This window comes from Ogataea parapolymorpha, chromosome VII (assembly GCF_000187245.1).
Source record: "Ogataea parapolymorpha DL-1 chromosome VII, whole genome shotgun sequence".
Taxonomy (NCBI): Eukaryota; Fungi; Ascomycota; class Pichiomycetes; order Pichiales; family Pichiaceae; genus Ogataea; species Ogataea parapolymorpha.
Window position 1 is genome coordinate 1,113,595 of NC_027860.1, and position 16,985 is coordinate 1,130,579.

The following is a 16,985-nucleotide window of genomic DNA, read 5'->3' on the forward strand; positions in this document are numbered from 1 at the left end:
TTCATACCATCTACTCCATCTTTATTAATCCTGTCTCGATTTAAGATACCTTTTGATCACCTTGTCTTTCGTGATCACGTACACCACAGCTCCCCATCCGGAAAGAGCATCTCTATCGGCAGCGTTTAACAGAGCTTGTGAGATTGTTTCGAACAAGTCTTCTGGTTCGAGATCTGGCTCGTATAGCGACTCGCACATTCCGTAAAGCTGGTCAGTTGCAGTGCCCGAAACAACGAAATCTTTAGCGTAATCTATGCATCCAATGAAGTCAAACCCACAGATGAATGGCTTGCCAGTTTTGGAATTTATTCCTGCCACCAAAGGCCCCACGAACCATGGGCCAAATCGACGCTCATATAAGGATGATGACACAAGGTTAGCGAAGCTTTCTGGTTCGATTTCTCTTTCTTCTCTCATTTTATACAAATTGGTTTTCATTCTGAAGTTCTCATACACAGTGGTCACATCTGTTGCCAACCCTGTAAGTCCTAAGAAGACATGACCCAGCTGAAAGATCTTCTCAAAGTTGTTGGCGACTCCCAATGATTGGTTACCAAGTCTAAGATCACAGGCAATTGCAACACAATCTTTGCCCACCATGGCCACAGCAGTGCCACCTAATCGGTTAGCTATTTACCTTGTCCATTCCACACTTACCATTTATCGACGAAGGATCAGACATGTCTGGTATAACTTATTCTCGATGTTTTACAGTTTATTTCGCCACCAGAAGATTTGAAAAAAGTCGCGTCGATCCAATTAAAAAAATTAAGTCGCTCCCTATCACTACAATAGCATTATACAATTTGGTCATTAAACATTTTGTGTCGTAATGTGATGGCCTTCTCGAGAATATCTGTATAGCATTTGAATCTGAGAAGCTCGTTATCAAGGTAATTGCGTTTGTTCACATAATTAGCTCTCATCACACTTACATTTCTCGTCACCAAATGCTTGTCTACCTTATCTGACCCGTGGAAAACTTTAGACAGTATACTGATCGTCCCCACGTTTTTTGCAGTCAACGAGTCTAGCTGCGGAATCAGTCTTTCCATTTCTTTTTGCTGTTTTAAAGCCAAACGTAATTCCTTATAGTGAGTCTCAACTTTTGCAAGTTGTTCCGACATTTCAAGGTTGGTTGGCACAAGACCATTAGTGATGGGTATCCAGCTTGCAATCTTGAATCTAGAAAGGTGCTCCTCGCTTTCACGTATGTTGTTTGCCCTTAAAACTGACAATGTCTTCTCGGACCAACCAAAATCTAAGGACGACAGAGTTTCTGCTGGAGGGATAGAAGTCGACCTTGCTGCCCAAAAATTGCATGTATCAACAAACTCCTGAGCAGTCTCCGGGGTCCCAGCGCAGAAATAAGCACTGTAGTAACCATGGCAGTGATCAGCACTCGTAACTATATCTGGTACAGGTATATTCAAGTTCCAGTAAGTTTCAAGCCCAGTTCTTCTGCGAGCATTTCCATGCCGTTTGATCATCGACGTATAAACACGGGACTTTCTGTCAACAACTTGAGCAAAACAAGAGCAGAGGTTGATTGTGTTCACACAGGTTGCAAACTTCCACCATTGACCATCACCGAAGTTCCCAGCATTTGAACCAGACTGATCAAATCTAAAAAACTTCAGCTCCCCTTCAAAAATGACGACAAAAAGGCTTTTCCAAGCGGGCTTGAATGCCGACAAAGAAAGCATTCCAGTATAGCTATTTAGAAGTTTCTCTGGTAGAATAACACTTTGGATACCTTCCTTAGTCCAAGGTGGCCCTACGAGCTCTAATTGTAGGTCGTCGTTCTCCATATTATAATTGCCTCTCGGACCAGACCCCAGTGTTTGCTCATCTTTCAGAGGCTCAAAGTTTTCATCCAAGTGTTGCGAGTTGGAGCCAAACGAAAGCTTCTTGTTGTCACTGGTCTTATTCTTCAAATTGTTCTCCATCATAATCACTTTTGCAAAACCAAATGACTTTGTAGCATTCTCTGAGCTTGCTGGAGTAGTTTTATCTGTATCAGAAATATAGACAGAAGTCTGATCACTTTGTGACGATCTATTTTGGAAAATTGTGAATTCTGTATCATGGGAAGCAATGGAGTCGGTTCTGGAGTGCGAATTTGAAGGTTCAAATAAACTTAACTTCCGCTCTGAAATTCTTTCGTAGAACTTCTTGAGCTCATAGCGCAACCCATCAATATCTTCAATCGGAATTTGGTTTTGTTGTAATGCTTCGAAGGTGTTTTTGACGAACTTAGAGCGGCTGATCTTCTTTGTTTTTGCAATTTCCTCGGTATGGAGATCAGTGTTCGACAGGACTAAGGAATAGGCAGTCAAGTACACTCCATTCGAGTTCCCGTATAATTTTTTCGGCTTCACGCTGCTTGCATTGTAAAACCAACTATCAGCAAAAGAGTCAAGTATCTTGTCAATGAATTGCGACTCACCTTTGAAAAATAGTTTACGGCACAAGACTCGTAAAGAGTCCAATAAGTCTGGATTCCATGTGAACATGCTCATGTAGAAACATCGAACAATGTCGATATCCGTCTCTGACTCGTCCTGGTCTCTAAAACCTCCCCCGAGATACGCAAGGTAGTGTTTCTCTTGAATTCTGTGGTAACTTAGCTCAAAAAGCTCTTTGGCAACATCATACAGTTCCGCAAGTCTTTCATCAGAAGCAGTGCCTAGCAATTTGTTTTTGGTCAAAATGATATTAAGAGAACAAGATGGATCCCGTAACCTGGAAATCAACAAAGGATCGATTTTTTTGGTATTGAGCTGATCAGTGCTTTGCTTACTTCCCTGAAACTCGTGTGCAAGCCCCGTAGCGTTTTTCGGTGGCAAATTGTTAAGCTCCTGTCTCACAATCTCACAGTCTTCACTCATAACTGTCGGAAAACGAAAGAGAAGTTGAAAAAGGAGAAGGGCACACGATGGGTTCAAATCTTGAATTTCACTCTGGTATTTCCCTTCTTGGACGTAACTGCCTGCATCGATTACCTGTGTTAGATATTGCTAATGCAAGGTAAATGCAGACCAACAACGCTTACGAAGAGAGTGCTGAACGGGGAAGGCCCTGCAATTACCAGATCGAGATAAATAAGCAGCATTATTACGTCGACAGGGGTTTATACAGTAATAAGCAGTTACGCGGATAATCGCTTTTTTTGAATCAGCGAAGATATTGCCAGATCATAGCTATACATGCGAGTAGCTAAAAGCCCTTAAATCAGCATCTTTATGTTCCTTCAGGGCTATTGGCTGTTAAATTCTTTGACGAGTGAAGTAAAATCTGCGCGTAATTTGGCAACGCGAAAACTGCACAAATCCTAAGATCACAGCGACATTGAGAAAAATTTCCTATTGTACAATGCCTATAGATTGTGATTATAATGTTTTATTGTACAGACAAACAAACTTGGATTCATGCATAGATCGTGAGCATGACTATAAAAATGACTCGCCTCAATATTATTGGCATAGCATCAACTTAGACTTGAAGACAGAGGCCATGCGTAGCTCAACTAGAAACTGTTTTGCTCAAAGCTGGCTTCTGTGTTATAACAATGCGGTTGTAGAATTGACTAGCACGGTTTTCTCTTAGAACCCTGTTTAGGCCTGCATCCCCTATATATGACATAAGCTATGTTTCCAGTATTCTATCGTTTGCGGCATCTACCGTTTGGATTACTTGTGTGAGCACGCATAGTTCCGCTGGTGGATCGACTTTTTGAAATTTTATCGACGCGCCGATCGCCGATTGTGCATTTTTCGCGTTGTTTATTTTTCGCTGGGGGTAAAAATTAAGTTAGCAATGACCCAAGTCGCTGAAGTTAATCACACCATGTCCAACGAGCAGCAAAGTAGCATTGGCGAACAAGAGCTGGCCACGGGATACCATGAGAGCATGGTCGCCGAAGACGATGAAGACTACTCTGCTGGGCCCGTCCCGATCCAGCAACTAGTTGGCAATGGGATCACGCCCCAAGATATCAAGAAGTTGAAAGAGGCGGGTTTTCACACTGTGGAATCCATCGCGTATACTCCCAAGCGACACATCGTTACCGTCAAAGGAATTTCTGAGCAAAAGGCAGACAAACTGCTCATGGAAGCGTCGAAGCTAGTGCCACTTGGGTTCACTACCGCAACAGAGTTTCATCAAAGAAGATCAGAGCTGATTTGTTTGACGACAGGTTCGAAACAGTTGGATACCCTTTTGGGGGGTGGTATTGAGACAGGAGCTATCACAGAGGTATTCGGAGAGTTTAGAACTGGAAAGTCGCAGCTTTGCCACACGCTTGCCGTTACTTGCCAACTTCCTATTGATAATGGAGGAGGAGAGGGAAAATGTTTGTACATTGACACTGAAGGCACTTTTAGACCTATTCGACTGGTTGCCATAGCTAGACGGTTCGGACTTGACGAGAATGAGACCTTAGATAATGTCGCCTATGCAAGGGCTTACAACGCAGACCACCAATTGCAGTTGTTGCACCAGGCTGCCAGCATGATGACCGAGTCGCGCTTCTCTTTATTGATTGTGGACTCTATAATGGCGCTTTACAGAACCGATTATAGTGGAAGAGGAGAATTAAGTGCCAGACAGATGCACGTTGCCAAGTTTATGCGTACGCTTCAGAGACTCGCCGACGAATTTGGTATCGCCGTGGTGATCACAAACCAAGTTGTTGCGCAAGTTGACGGAGGAGCGATCTTTAATCCAGATCCAAAAAAGCCTATCGGGGGAAATATTGTCGCCCATTCCTCGACAACAAGATTGTACTTCAAAAAAGCGAAGGGTGCAAACAGAATTTGCAAGATTTACGATAGTCCATGTTTGGCAGAGAGCGAGACTGTGTTTGCATTGGGCCAGGGCGGAGTCATCGATCCTTCAGACGAGACTGAGGCCGCGGAAGATGAATAAAACTGTTAAGAATATACCTATTAGCTATTATGAACGTACTTACATTAAAATTCAGGAGCCATATTTATGTCAAACCAGCCCAAGAAATCATCCGTGTTGTCCATCCAGTTCGCACCGCCTTGTTGTTGAAATATGGAGTCAATGAATAGATTGTTGGTTAGCGCATCGGAGTTTGGCGATTGCTCATTCGAGTTGCTTCTGGAGTTGGAAGCGGAGGGTGTTTGCGACACTACCTGTGGTGGCATTTGGGACATCATTGGGGCATCTACAGGAGGGCCAAAGAGCGACTGTTCTATCGGAAGAGGAGTTCCAGAAGGTGTTCTAGGAGGCGCTGGGGCAATAGGTCTTGCTGGGACACTAACAGCATTTGTACTTTTGCTCCTCTTCCGCGCCTTCGTGGCCATCTTGTTATGTAGTTGAACTTTTGGAGGGTCCATTGAATCAGAATGCGTGCCATTTCCAGTGTGCTTGCTTTTTTCAGGTAGAGAGCCAGTGGCCTCGAGCATCGCAAGAGGAATCCCATTGATTTCGGTAGGGTCTGACAGTCCAGCAGCAGATGCGTTCGCCCGCGCATTCGATATCGCTTGGTGAGTAGGCACCAGTGTAGTGACCGTTGTTCCATTTGGTGTTGTGGTGGTAATTGCTCTAAAGTCGTCTTTCGTGATCTGGTTGTAAAAAGGCAATGGGAGTACTTTGCGACTGCTCTTCGGTTTGGTTTCCTTGACGGGCGAGTTTTGTTCAGCGATCAATCTTCTTCTTGCCTCATGGATACACCAAACCAGATCGTAGAACAACGAGCCTGTTAAGTGCGACCGCATTCTTGCGATGATACCATCTGTATCTGTGAAAAGCTCAGGGTGTGTGATGATGACGAAATTGAGTTTTTCGAGCACGGTGGCAGTTCGGCTGATATCATTCTCAACATCCTTCCAAGCAGCGAGCATATTACGGAACAGGCGGTGGACGGTGACGATTGATTGTCTGGCGGAGTCGATGTACTTTGGTAATAAATATGGTGTCAAATGGAGTCTGAATAATACAAAAGCAGCCATGGAAACCGACTGTCGCACATAGATAGGATATTCGGTGAGTTGTCTGGACTCAGTCAGTTTTGAAACGATTGTAATAATTCTAGTTGCCGAAAGGTAAGCTTGCGTGACATATTTGGTTTGATCTTCGCTGGGCGTCTCTGGAAGAAAAGCGAAGCAGCACACCATCAGCTGGACATAAAGATAGTAGCTTTCTACCACGATATCATTGATTTGCAGTTTGTACGCCAACCGTTCAAGCTCTCTTTCCAAGATTGCCAGAGCCCCTGCTCTGTTGCGCGGGTCCATGAGCCCGTCAGGACTTGTCACACTCGATCCCATCACATTCACAAGTTTTGCCTGGAATATAGCCAACGAAATTAAGCATCGGAAATTCTTCGGGAGCGACTGGTCAATACGGGCCTGTTCGAGTAGGAAATCTGTCTGCATTGAGGACGGGAGGCCCAGGTTTGATGCCCAAAATTGGTCAGCAAAAAACACGGCCAACCATGTTCTTGTGCGCCATTTTTCCGCATCCGGGAGAGCCACCTGGGTTCTAGAGAACTCGCTAATGAATTTGCCTCTGTGCAACCCCAGCTGAAGTGACAAACTTTTCGCCAGTCCAACAAATCTGTAGGAGCAGTCATCCAAAACTTTCTGGTTAGGTAATGGCCAGGTTCCCAGTATCAGAAGCGCCTGCACAATGTGAGTACTTCTGGGAGTCTGGATCCAGCATGTCTCGATGGCAAGCTGTTTGATGAGAGACGCCAAAGAAATGTATAAAGAAGGTTCAGGGTCAGAAAGACATGCAGTGAGCATCACAGTCCAGAATAGAAGTTGTGATTGCTGGTACAGCTGAACACAATCGTTTGAAATCATAATGGGTAGATAAGGCAGATAGTGAACGATAAACCTTTGATGTAATTCTGTGGCTTTTTCATACGAGATTTTCACGTCACCCAATATGAATTCGGATACCGAGCCGTTGCTCTTCACTGAATTTGTCTGGGAAACAGGAAGGGGATTCAGCTCTGTCACTGCGGGTCTTGGAGGGCCCTGACTTTGTTCGACGGGAGGGGGTGCATGCGAAGTTTGGAAATTCTGTACTGGTTTCTTTTCCTTCAGTTCCTGTAAAAGATCTGGGTTTGAGGACTGGAGCACATTGGAGATCAGTGATTCATTTTTCGTCAGAAACTCAATTTTCTTTCGCAGCTCGTCCACATCATTACGAAGAGACTGAAGTTGAGAGCCTTTTTTGGGCCTGAACTGGGGGTCTATCTCGCATTTCAGGTCCATGCGCTCACAGCGGGAACAAGGAACAGGAAAACGTTCGGAAGCATTACATTTGATCTTGTGCTGGCGACAGTGAGTACATGAGGTCACTGGGCGGTGGCCAGCGGCGTGGCCGGAAGATGAGGGTGAATTTTCCTCATCTTTGGTCCTTTTCGGGTTGCGCGCGCTTTCTGCTGAAGAAAACGCTCTTTTCAGTCTTGGAGCATATGGGGAGTCGGCTAGCACTGATTCGTCGTCGGTTTCAACTTTTGGTGCGATCATCGGCACCTCTGGTCTGTCGACTGATCCACTTATCGAAATATTGGACATGATTTGATTAACAGGTTTCGCGCATCGAATCTAGATTCGACAAACCAATGAATAGCGAATTATAGCTCTAGATGACCGTGAACAGGTTTTGAAATGGAATATTCACTCTGAAGCAGATGAACAGTCGACGGTATTGTTGTAAGCAAAGTCTTTAAAAAAAAAAACTGTCTTATGTTCAAGCTTCTTTACACCAAGTTACGTCGAGAATGATACTTTTCCCCCACAAAATGTACGTAAGCCTATAATGCTAAGACTGTGCTAGATAATTATGTAACTTTAATTGGCCGGTTCTACCGGATATATAATATTTGGTGTGGGACACAATTAGGGTTATGGCCAGGTAAATTGTCAGCTATTCTCGGAACGGAGTAAACCAATTGGGAACAAGTACAAAAAATGTCAGGTTACGTCAGCTTTGTGGTGTACGGGTGAATAGTATAGTTACGTTCGTTCTGGACCGATGTATTGAATATTGTATACGCATTTAGAGCTTGGTAAATCTCAGGTATGGCTTAACCTCCTTGAAGTCACCAAATTTCTCCTTAGCAGCCTCGTTCGAAACGGAAGGAGGGATGATCACATCTTGACCAACAGTCCAGTCAATAGGTGTAACGACACCATTCTTGTCGCCAGTTTGCAAAGCATCAATGACTCTCAAAACCTCAGCACTGTTTCTACCGCAAGAAGCAGGATAGGTCATGATCAGTCTAACCTTCTTAGCAGGGTCGATGATGAAGACAGATCTAATGGTTTGCACAGGGCCGTTGCCCAAGTTCTTGAAGCCTTCCTCGTCAACCATGTCGAACAAGTAAGCAACTTCCTTGGATTCATCACCGATAATTGGGTAGGAGAATGGCTTGTTGTCCAAAGCAACCTCTTCAATGTCCTTAACCCAAGACTTGTGCTTCTCAACACCCTCAGCAGACAGACCAATGAGTTTGACGTTTCTGGCATCGAACTCTGGCTTCAATTTGGCAAATGCACCCAACTCAGTAGTACACACAGGGGTGAAGTCAGCTGGGTGGGAAAACAACACGGTCCAAGAGTTACCAATGTATTGGTGGAAGTCGATGTCACCGTGAGTGGTTGGAGCAGTGAAATTTGGAACAGTAGAGCCAATTCTGATTCTTGGCTGGCTTGCAGCATCGAAAGTAATGAACCGTTTGAAAGCTGGAGTAGCTCTGGTTGTGAATCTCAGCAATTGTCTGGAAAACATGGCGTTGGAAGTGATTGGAACTTTTTTCCACGTTTCGGCTGTATTTAAGATTAGAAGAGCAACTACGCTATCTCACGTGACCAGGGTCAGTTCCTCGAATCCAGGTCGAATTTGTTTTTTTTTTTCATGTGTTCTCACCATACGCGTGCACGGATGTTTCTCGGCTCATCAGTTGGCAATTTCGCACCCCAATAGCGGCAGAGGAGGCAAAACAAAGCAGCCAAAATTTTGCGAGACGACTCCCAACCATTCGACACGGCCCTCTATGCTAGTCATACTGCCTCTTCTGGCTTCGAAGTAGATACAAAGAATAGCTTTCCTCCAGAACCCCGGTTTTTAGCCCCACACTGCACAGCCTTGTCCGCGCCGAAAAAAAGATTAAAGCGGACCTGTAGATCTGTTTTTTCCCCATTCTGCACTTCCAACGGTTTCCGCCATGTTGATGCCAATTAGCTGTGTTGAGTGCCGGAGGCGCAAAGTCAAGTGCAACAAGCAGGTACCTTGCAACCAGTGTTTAGTACGGAATCGACAGTGTTCTTATCCAGAAAAGTTCCGCTCCATTCGCGTTGATCAATTCATAGTAGATGCTCCGGAAGATGAGAAAGCAGACTCGCTCAGCTCGGGTTTAGTGTCGCCTACCAGCGGGACAGTCAAGTCTGAGCCTCCGACCATTCCTGCGAAACGGGGACCCGAAGATGATGCTGTGATAGTCGGAGACACAGGAAATGACAAGGACGAGATAATACAAAACCTGCGCAAAGACAACGAAGCATTGAAACTCAAAATCAAAGAACTCAAGCTGAAGTACAAACGTGATAAACTGAAAGAGTACGATGAGGATAATGCTGCAGAGGATTCCGGGAATTCCAAGCCGGCCGGCCCCATGTACTATGGTCCTAATTCGACACGGTTTATGATATCGAGAGCTCTATCAAACGCGGATGTCGGAGAGTTTGACGACTTTATTAATGTCAAGAGGCAAATGAAACAGAAACGACAGCTACCAATTTTATACGAGGTTGACCCGGAAAAGGCCAAATCAATGACCGCGAAACAAAAGACACAAGAAAACATCTCACTTATTCGCAAGCTTGTGTGCAAGTTTTTCCACCTTCGATTCCACTACATAAACTATCTTGATCAGGCCCCGTTGTTATCGTTCCTCGATAATTACAAGAACGCCAAAACCTGGAAAGACGATGATGATACCTTGCTGCTCATTATCATGGTGCTTATTGTTGTGTTGCGCTCTGTGCCCGCGAGCGATCCGCTCTTCCAGGAATACAACCTTACTTACGAGCGCACGAGGCCACTGTTGTACAAGCAGTACAGGAACTTGAAATCAGGCATTCAGGTGGAAACTACCACGAGTCTGCGTGCTTACATTCTGGAGTGTGAAGATCTATATTTCAACAACCAGATAGAAAGGTCCTGGAATCTACTTTTCCGCATTGTTAGTGCCGCGTACTCTCTTGGATTACATGTCTACGATGAGACCATTGCCGATACACTCAAAAAGGAAAATAGCGAAGCTGCTCTCGACATTGTGAAAAAAAATCAGCGGGCCTCTCTGTGGTTTGTGATTAATTTCGTGTCTGCCACACTTTGCTCTGTCTTGGGCCGCCCGAATCCTGTCACATTCACGTTCCAACCTTTATTGAGAAACTATGAGATTAGACTCAACTACAAAATTGGATTGGCAGAGCTGGTGAAAAAGTCCACCAACATTCTCATTGACTCGTACAAAGTCAACATTAACTTCGACACCATTATGGAAATAGACGAGGCCTTTGTTAGCGAGGTCCTAATTTATGAAAAAATCTTAGCTGATACACGAGACGTGCGAAATTATAAAGGACGAGACAAATCCAAACCTAGCTATATCACATTGCCAGTCATTGACAAGAAAGCGAGAAGGAGGAACTCATTCAAATCATTGAGTCAGCTGAACCTGAGCCAGCTTCTCAATAGCTGTCCTTTGGACATCCGTTTCACGATATTGCGACCTTGCAAAACTGAACCCGAAGAAAAATTCTGTCTTCTGGATACCGATTGCGATACACTTAATGATCTTATCATGCTGTACGGTAATAGAGCTAAATTCCACCAGCATTTCATGTCAAGCTACCAGAAATCGTTAGAGAGCTGTTTAGACTCAGTCTTGAAGGTTTTAGAGCACGCTCAGTTGCTAGTTGAGTTACACAACAATTTCTTCCACAAACCATCATTCCATGACATATATCCCTTCTTCTACACTTTCTTCTACCAAACCCTGGTCGTGATGTATACTGTGATGCATCTGGGGTACAACAAGCTATACATGTATTCTGATACCATTGGTGCTATACGCCAACAACTATTGCATCTCTTTGAGATTGTGGATCTTAATTACTGGAGGCCGAACGTCGTCCGAATCATGCAGTACATCAACGAAATGTGCGACAATTACTTCAAGATGCATGCAGAAGTACAAAAACAAAACTCTTCTCTGAATTTGAGGAACTCAGAACACAAAACTGAACCGGGGCCGCAATCTCGAGCCTCTGGACTGTTCCAGCTTGCAATGACGCCCATCCAAGAGGACAGTATCCCGATTTCCTCAAACTCCAAGATACAAGTTCATAACGTGCCTGAGCATCTGTCGCAGGATCATACCAGAATGACCAACCTTCCAGGTCAGGACTCTCCAGAACGTGTTCCCTTTTACATGAGCAATAGTGGCAACTCATTATCTCAGATCAGTCTTGGAAATTACAATTTAGATTACTATGATCCTAAACAGCAGCTGTTTCCATTGCCACAACAAACCAAAAGCACGGATTACCAATCCTCGGGCGTTGACCAGCTTGATTCATCTGTAACTGTCGATCCGCTGCTGGGCTTCGATCTAAGCGACCCCTTTTTTATTCAAAACCCTTCCAATTTCAACTACTCAGCCCCGATAGATCATGATAAAGATTCGGACAGCGACGCGCCGCTGACCGTACGGCCCAAAAATTCAAGATTCAATTCCAATGACTCGAACGACTTCACCAACTACCTCTCGGCTACTCATAATAGCCGAGGTAATAGCTTCTGAACAAGGAGATGACGTCATATGATAGCTATCAGATTGCGTCATGCAGCGCAACACGTTAGGTCACCAATCTCCACAAAAAAATCAGGCTCTTTAAGCACAGCCGAGAACCGTGGGTACTTTATTTATAAGCTATATAAGAACTGTACTCTGCCCCTTTGTGGACTAACATGACGTCTAATTTTGAACCGACCCAAACGGGAACCAATGACTATGAAAGCAATTACCCTGACACTATCGACCTGAAAAAACATCCTGGTCCAGACACTTCAAGGCCTATCGTTACTCAGCAACCAAAAGCAAGAGAGGATTTCCAGATGTCGTATGCTTTTGAATGGGATACGCCCGATAATGGCTGGTACGGTTCGTTTATCAACGGAGTTGGATCCTGTTTTGGAGCCCTGGGAACCATTCCGTGCTGCTTCTGCTTCCCTAATCCGTACAAGGATGTGGATCAAGGACATGTCGGATTGATTACTAAGTTCGGTCAATTGTACAAAGCAGTGGACCCTGGTCTCGTCAAAGTTAATCCTTTGAGCGAAAAGCTTCATCATTCTAATGTGATGCTCAAGACAATGCAGATCCCTACACTGTCTTGCTACACTAAAGATAATGTTTCTATCACCTTGTCGAGTGTTTTGTACTACCAAGTGGTTGAGCCTCATACCGCCTTTTTCACTGTTTATGACATTGAGGACTCGCTGAGAGAGCGAACGCAAACTACTTTACGTCAAGTTTTAGGAGCCAGAAACTTGCAGGACGCTATCGAGAGACGAGAAGAAATTGCGCAGTCGATCGAGGAGATAATCGCAGAGCCTGCAGCCAGCTGGGGTGTTAAGGTGGAGAGTCTTCTTATCAAAGATTTCAGCCTGCCACCAGGAGTCTCCAACTCGCTTTCCATGGCAGCAGAGGCCAAGAGAATTGGAGAATCCAAGATTATTCAGGCCAGAGCAGAGGTCGAGAGTGCCAAATTGATGAGAAAGGCCGCAGATGTTTTGGCTTCTAAGGCTGCTATGCAAATCAGGTACTTGGATGCTATGCAAAAAATGGCCGAGAGCTCGAATGCCAAAGTGATCTTTATGCCTAGTCAAAACGCCATTGAGCGTACGGCACAATTCTCTGGAGGGGGCGACCCTCCAGCCACAGAGCCTGGTCCCGACGATTCGCAACATCTGTCTCGAATCATTAGTCTTCAGGAGGCCATCTAATCTATGTAACGAGTATCGCAGTATTAATTTTTATTCCCGTACCTTGAAAACCGTTTATCAGGCAGTGTGAGCATTTTTCACACCTTAAAATTTTGAAACACACACCATTTATCAATTGTTTCATACGTATATCAATACATCGGATGGCTCCAACCTTACCTCAAGCGATATGAGTAAGGTAGGAGACTCGAGCAAAAAGTTCCATGTGAACTCAAGTGGCTTGCTGGGGGCAGAGTCGCTGGAAAATTTGACTAGCTCGCTGGAAAAGTCTTTTTCGGCCTCACCACGTACTTCCCCATCAAGACCACGTAAAACTCGCAAAGAAACACAAATATCACCCTCTTTAGGGACACATCCTCAATCTCAGAGCCCAACGGTGTTCAGTCCTGCTGCATACGAAATCTCCAAGAAGTTTGGCAAGTTCACAGAGAAATTTAGCTTTGGCTCGCCGCGGAGCGCGGTTAGTAACTCGGGCAACTCACTTCCGTCTCAGAAAAATCAATCCAGGCCTTTGCAGAGCACCAAAATCACCTCTCCTAGATTCCAAGAACCATACAAGTCGCCCAATATATGGGGTACACCAACCTCGTCGCAACAAAGCTCACCTGAATCAAAACGCAAGAATTCGATACCAGACTCATGTATATTCTGTGATCTTCCTCTGCAGTCCATGCTGCTGTACAAGTCTGAGAAAATGGACCCTGAAGGTATAATAGAGCTTAGGTGTCAACATAGCTGCCATGAGAAATGTCTCCTGTTGGAGATGGAATTTGTCAATATTTCAAAAATACAGTCGGCGGCTTCAGTGGCGCCTGTATATTTCCCTCATTGTCCCAAGTGTCATCAAAATGTGCGAGCAGTTCCTGCATCCCAGGTAGTTGCCGACCAAATGATCACTAACACCTTGACAGTGCCTGTCAGAAAACCGGAGCCTGCACATAGTTTTCATTATCGCCAGCCAAATTCTCAACCGGGCTCCAATGGATCCTCTCCACTGATAGCACAGCGCAACAGAGCAGATCAACGGGTGCATCAAAGACACGCCAAAAAGCCTTCGCGTGGGTCATCAATTTCTGCTGTATCTTCCATTATATCATCGGTATCGGTCCAAGCAGTTCCGGAATCAGGCAGTACTACAACTTTGCCTTTGGATTCCTCAAGGATGAAGAGTTCATGGACGAGCGATTTTCCAATTTATCTTCTGCGGTCGAAATTTATTGGGGAGCTGATTATGCTACAGTCCCAAAAATTTGATACGGTTAGGCTTAATAAATTGGCCGTTGATTCATTCGGTGATTTGCGCCTCGTTGACAAGTTGGAGATAAGCGAGGACCTTGTGCTGTGGGATGAGTGCTACTGCTACTTGTTTGAGCGCATGCTCGTGCTTGTGGATTTGTGCGCTAGCACGATCAAAACGTATTCTGTCGACCACTCCCTGAAATCTCAAATTCCCTCACCAACAGTGGTGAAAGTTCAGTTCGGCTCCCAACTATTATATTTGAGCTGTTCGGAGGAGGAGGTTCTGGAAAAATGGGGGGTGGCGTTGGCCAACCTCAACACGGAGTTTCCGAGCGGTTTGATTACCACAACAGTGAAAGAGGACGAATTTTACGAAATACTCAAATTTAACGAAACCGAGACACCCCAACAACTTCCGCCAGGCGTGGATCCAAAATTCTACGAAGCTACCATTAATTCGCTGGTGTTTAGTCGTAAGCCGGCCGCAATGATTATCGTTATCAACCAACTCACTCCCTCGCACCATTCATTGGTATCCATAAAAAACATCGTGCGCAGTTTATTAATGGTTAAGATTCAGATATACATGATATTTACTTCTTCTTTGCAGTTGCGTCCCGAGTCTCAGGTGTTGAGTACGCTGAGTTTTGACAGCGGGGCGGACGATGATGAGAAGGAGGATCTTTTCAGTAAGATTGACGAGTACCAGAAGCTGCTAAGCGATGTGACTCCAACTGCCGACGAGAACAAGGTCCACTGGGGGACGGACGACACTCTCTCCGCAACTTTACAGAGCTTTCGAGACAAAAGCCCTCATTCTGAACTTGACGAGCTCGCTACCGTGGTGTTGTCGGTTACTCCGCTGAGCGAACTGAACCGGCTTCCTACGTCGAAAAACATTTTTGTTGAAATAAGCACGCCCCCAAATCTGAATGCATCGCTTAGAAGATCGAGTGTTTTCAACGTTACTGGTTGGGAGGATGCTATGGAAGCTATATGCAGCTACACTGGACTAGAATTTGATGACAGTGACTTCGAAGAAACCTCTGACGAAAGTGACGATGACGAGCGCCCGCAGCCGACAGGCATCGACTCTGACTTGCCCTCTAGTCAGGTTAAAAGTGCGCCAAGGTGGAGCACTTTATTGAAAGATTTAGATAAGGCGTTGGAGGAAACAAAAAGTCATTCTAGGAGATAGCAATAAAATGTACTATATTTGACACTTTATGACGGTGAAATTTTAGGGTGAAACTTGATCCCCTTTTTTTTCCCCTTTATCAAGTTGTATTTATACTAGAATCGGTCTCAACCTAATTCCATCCAAATGAAGCTTCAATTCCTATTCGCTTACTTAGTCCTAACCCAGATTGCTTCTGGGTACACTACCAGAGTAAGTGAACTCTCACCAAGTGAAGAAAACCTTTTGTGTTAAACTAACCCCTTTTAGTGGAACCCTGATTTCTCATGTGATGGTTGTATCCTAATCACTACTCCTTCTTCATTGCAAGGAACTATTAACACTGATACTTCTGAGCCAACCTCTACCACCTCCTCTTCTTCCACATCGTCCTCGCTGGAGCAACCCACCTCCTCTTCCTCTTCCTCCCCGACTACCTCTTCTTCCACAACCCAGGAGACAACAACCACTGTTGAAGCCACGGCTACAACCTCTTCTAGCTCCTCGTCATCAACTGTTACTTCTACTGCTGCACTTACTACACCATACACGACCACTACAGCCACGAGTTCCCTGCAAACAACACCTGCCACCACAGAGCTCACCGAAGGTCCCTCTTCGACTACTCCAACAAATACAAATGAGGTAGTCACAACAGTTATCGGCAAGTTGTCAACTAATACGTATGTTATATCTACCAGCTCTGCCATTGTGTTGCTTGTGACCCATACAGAAACACTTACGTATGTGAACTCGCAGGTTTCCACTTCAACGCAAACTATTCCTGAATCATCTTTGATTGTTGAGGCAACAGCAACATCAATCTACACAGATCCTGTGTCCACAACAAGTTTTCTCGGGTACTTCAATCATTCCACCAATAGTATTGAGTATGAGACCGTCACTTCCATCTTTTATGGTTCTTCTTACTCTCTTTACACAGATTATAGAACACATTACTTTACCAGCTACCTTACGACTACCACAGAAACGGTGGTGACAGACACCTACATCGTTTGGGATACCAGAGTTATCGAATCTTATAGCTTGACCACTGGCTACCAAACGCTAGTTTCAACTCTATATCCAACCACAGTGGTTTCCACCATTGCGTCTTCTACTACATCCACTGCTCAGACTCCTGCTCAGACTCCTGCTCAGACTACTTCTGCAACCGTCCTGCCTACCGTTACTGAGTCTTCTTACTTTACCGTCACCTCAGTGGTCAGTCCTACCGAAAGTTCGTGTCTTGTTTGGGCTAACAGTGCGACTTCATGGACTGTGGGTTCTGCTGGTATTGAAATCCAGAGCTCGGCCACAGTCCAGGCTGTGGCCAATGAGGGAAGGAAAAGTAAAGATATAACAGGGGTGGCTCTTTGGTTCACTTTGACTGCTTGGTTTGCAATAACTTTATTCATCTAATAAGCAATAACGCTAATCCAGAATAGCATCCTCTAGATTATGGCTACTTTGCTCAACTTCATTTAGAAACCCATGCATTGCATAATTA

At 44.9% G+C, this 16,985-nt stretch overlaps 8 protein-coding genes across 8 annotated transcripts; 4 read left to right on the forward strand and 4 right to left on the reverse strand.

The window, feature by feature from the left end:
• Nucleotides 1-24: 24 nt before the first annotated feature.
• Nucleotides 25-682, reverse strand: HPODL_03019 (Proteasome subunit beta type-3; the record flags this gene model as incomplete). The annotated part of the gene is made up of 2 exons (XM_014077350.1): nucleotides 25-617; nucleotides 658-682. 2 exons carry the CDS (start codon nucleotides 680-682, stop codon nucleotides 25-27), a joined length of 618 nt encoding a protein of 205 aa, XP_013932825.1.
• Nucleotides 683-797: 115 nt separating this feature from the next.
• On the reverse strand, nucleotides 798-2,891 carry HPODL_03020 (PH and SEC7 domain-containing protein; the record flags this gene model as incomplete). The annotated part of the gene is made up of 1 exon (XM_014077351.1): nucleotides 798-2,891. One exon carries the CDS (start codon nucleotides 2,889-2,891, stop codon nucleotides 798-800), a length of 2,094 nt encoding a protein of 697 aa, XP_013932826.1.
• A 928-nt stretch (nucleotides 2,892-3,819) lies between these two features.
• HPODL_03021 (DNA repair protein rhp51) lies at nucleotides 3,820-4,929 on the forward strand (the record flags this gene model as incomplete). The annotated part of the gene is made up of 1 exon (XM_014077352.1): nucleotides 3,820-4,929. One exon carries the CDS (start codon nucleotides 3,820-3,822, stop codon nucleotides 4,927-4,929), a length of 1,110 nt encoding a protein of 369 aa, XP_013932827.1.
• A 44-nt stretch (nucleotides 4,930-4,973) lies between these two features.
• On the reverse strand, nucleotides 4,974-7,559 carry HPODL_03022 (putative transcription factor; the record flags this gene model as incomplete). The annotated part of the gene is made up of 1 exon (XM_014077353.1): nucleotides 4,974-7,559. One exon carries the CDS (start codon nucleotides 7,557-7,559, stop codon nucleotides 4,974-4,976), a length of 2,586 nt encoding a protein of 861 aa, XP_013932828.1.
• A 484-nt stretch (nucleotides 7,560-8,043) lies between these two features.
• On the reverse strand, nucleotides 8,044-8,775 carry HPODL_03023 (Mitochondrial peroxiredoxin PRX1; the record flags this gene model as incomplete). Its single annotated transcript, XM_014077354.1, has 1 exon — nucleotides 8,044-8,775. The coding sequence occupies one exon, from the start codon at nucleotides 8,773-8,775 to the stop codon at nucleotides 8,044-8,046; it is 732 nt and encodes a 243-aa protein (XP_013932829.1).
• A 436-nt stretch (nucleotides 8,776-9,211) lies between these two features.
• HPODL_03024 (uncharacterized protein) lies at nucleotides 9,212-11,854 on the forward strand (the record flags this gene model as incomplete). The annotated part of the gene is made up of 1 exon (XM_014077355.1): nucleotides 9,212-11,854. One exon carries the CDS (start codon nucleotides 9,212-9,214, stop codon nucleotides 11,852-11,854), a length of 2,643 nt encoding a protein of 880 aa, XP_013932830.1.
• A 167-nt stretch (nucleotides 11,855-12,021) lies between these two features.
• On the forward strand, nucleotides 12,022-13,059 carry HPODL_03025 (putative band 7 family protein R614; the record flags this gene model as incomplete). Its single annotated transcript, XM_014077356.1, has 1 exon — nucleotides 12,022-13,059. The coding sequence occupies one exon, from the start codon at nucleotides 12,022-12,024 to the stop codon at nucleotides 13,057-13,059; it is 1,038 nt and encodes a 345-aa protein (XP_013932831.1).
• A 169-nt stretch (nucleotides 13,060-13,228) lies between these two features.
• Nucleotides 13,229-16,897, forward strand: HPODL_03026 (uncharacterized protein; the record flags this gene model as incomplete). Its single annotated transcript, XM_014077357.1, has 2 exons — nucleotides 13,229-15,412; nucleotides 15,746-16,897. The coding sequence occupies 2 exons, from the start codon at nucleotides 13,229-13,231 to the stop codon at nucleotides 16,895-16,897; spliced, it is 3,336 nt and encodes a 1,111-aa protein (XP_013932832.1).
• Nucleotides 16,898-16,985: the final 88 nt, after the last annotated feature.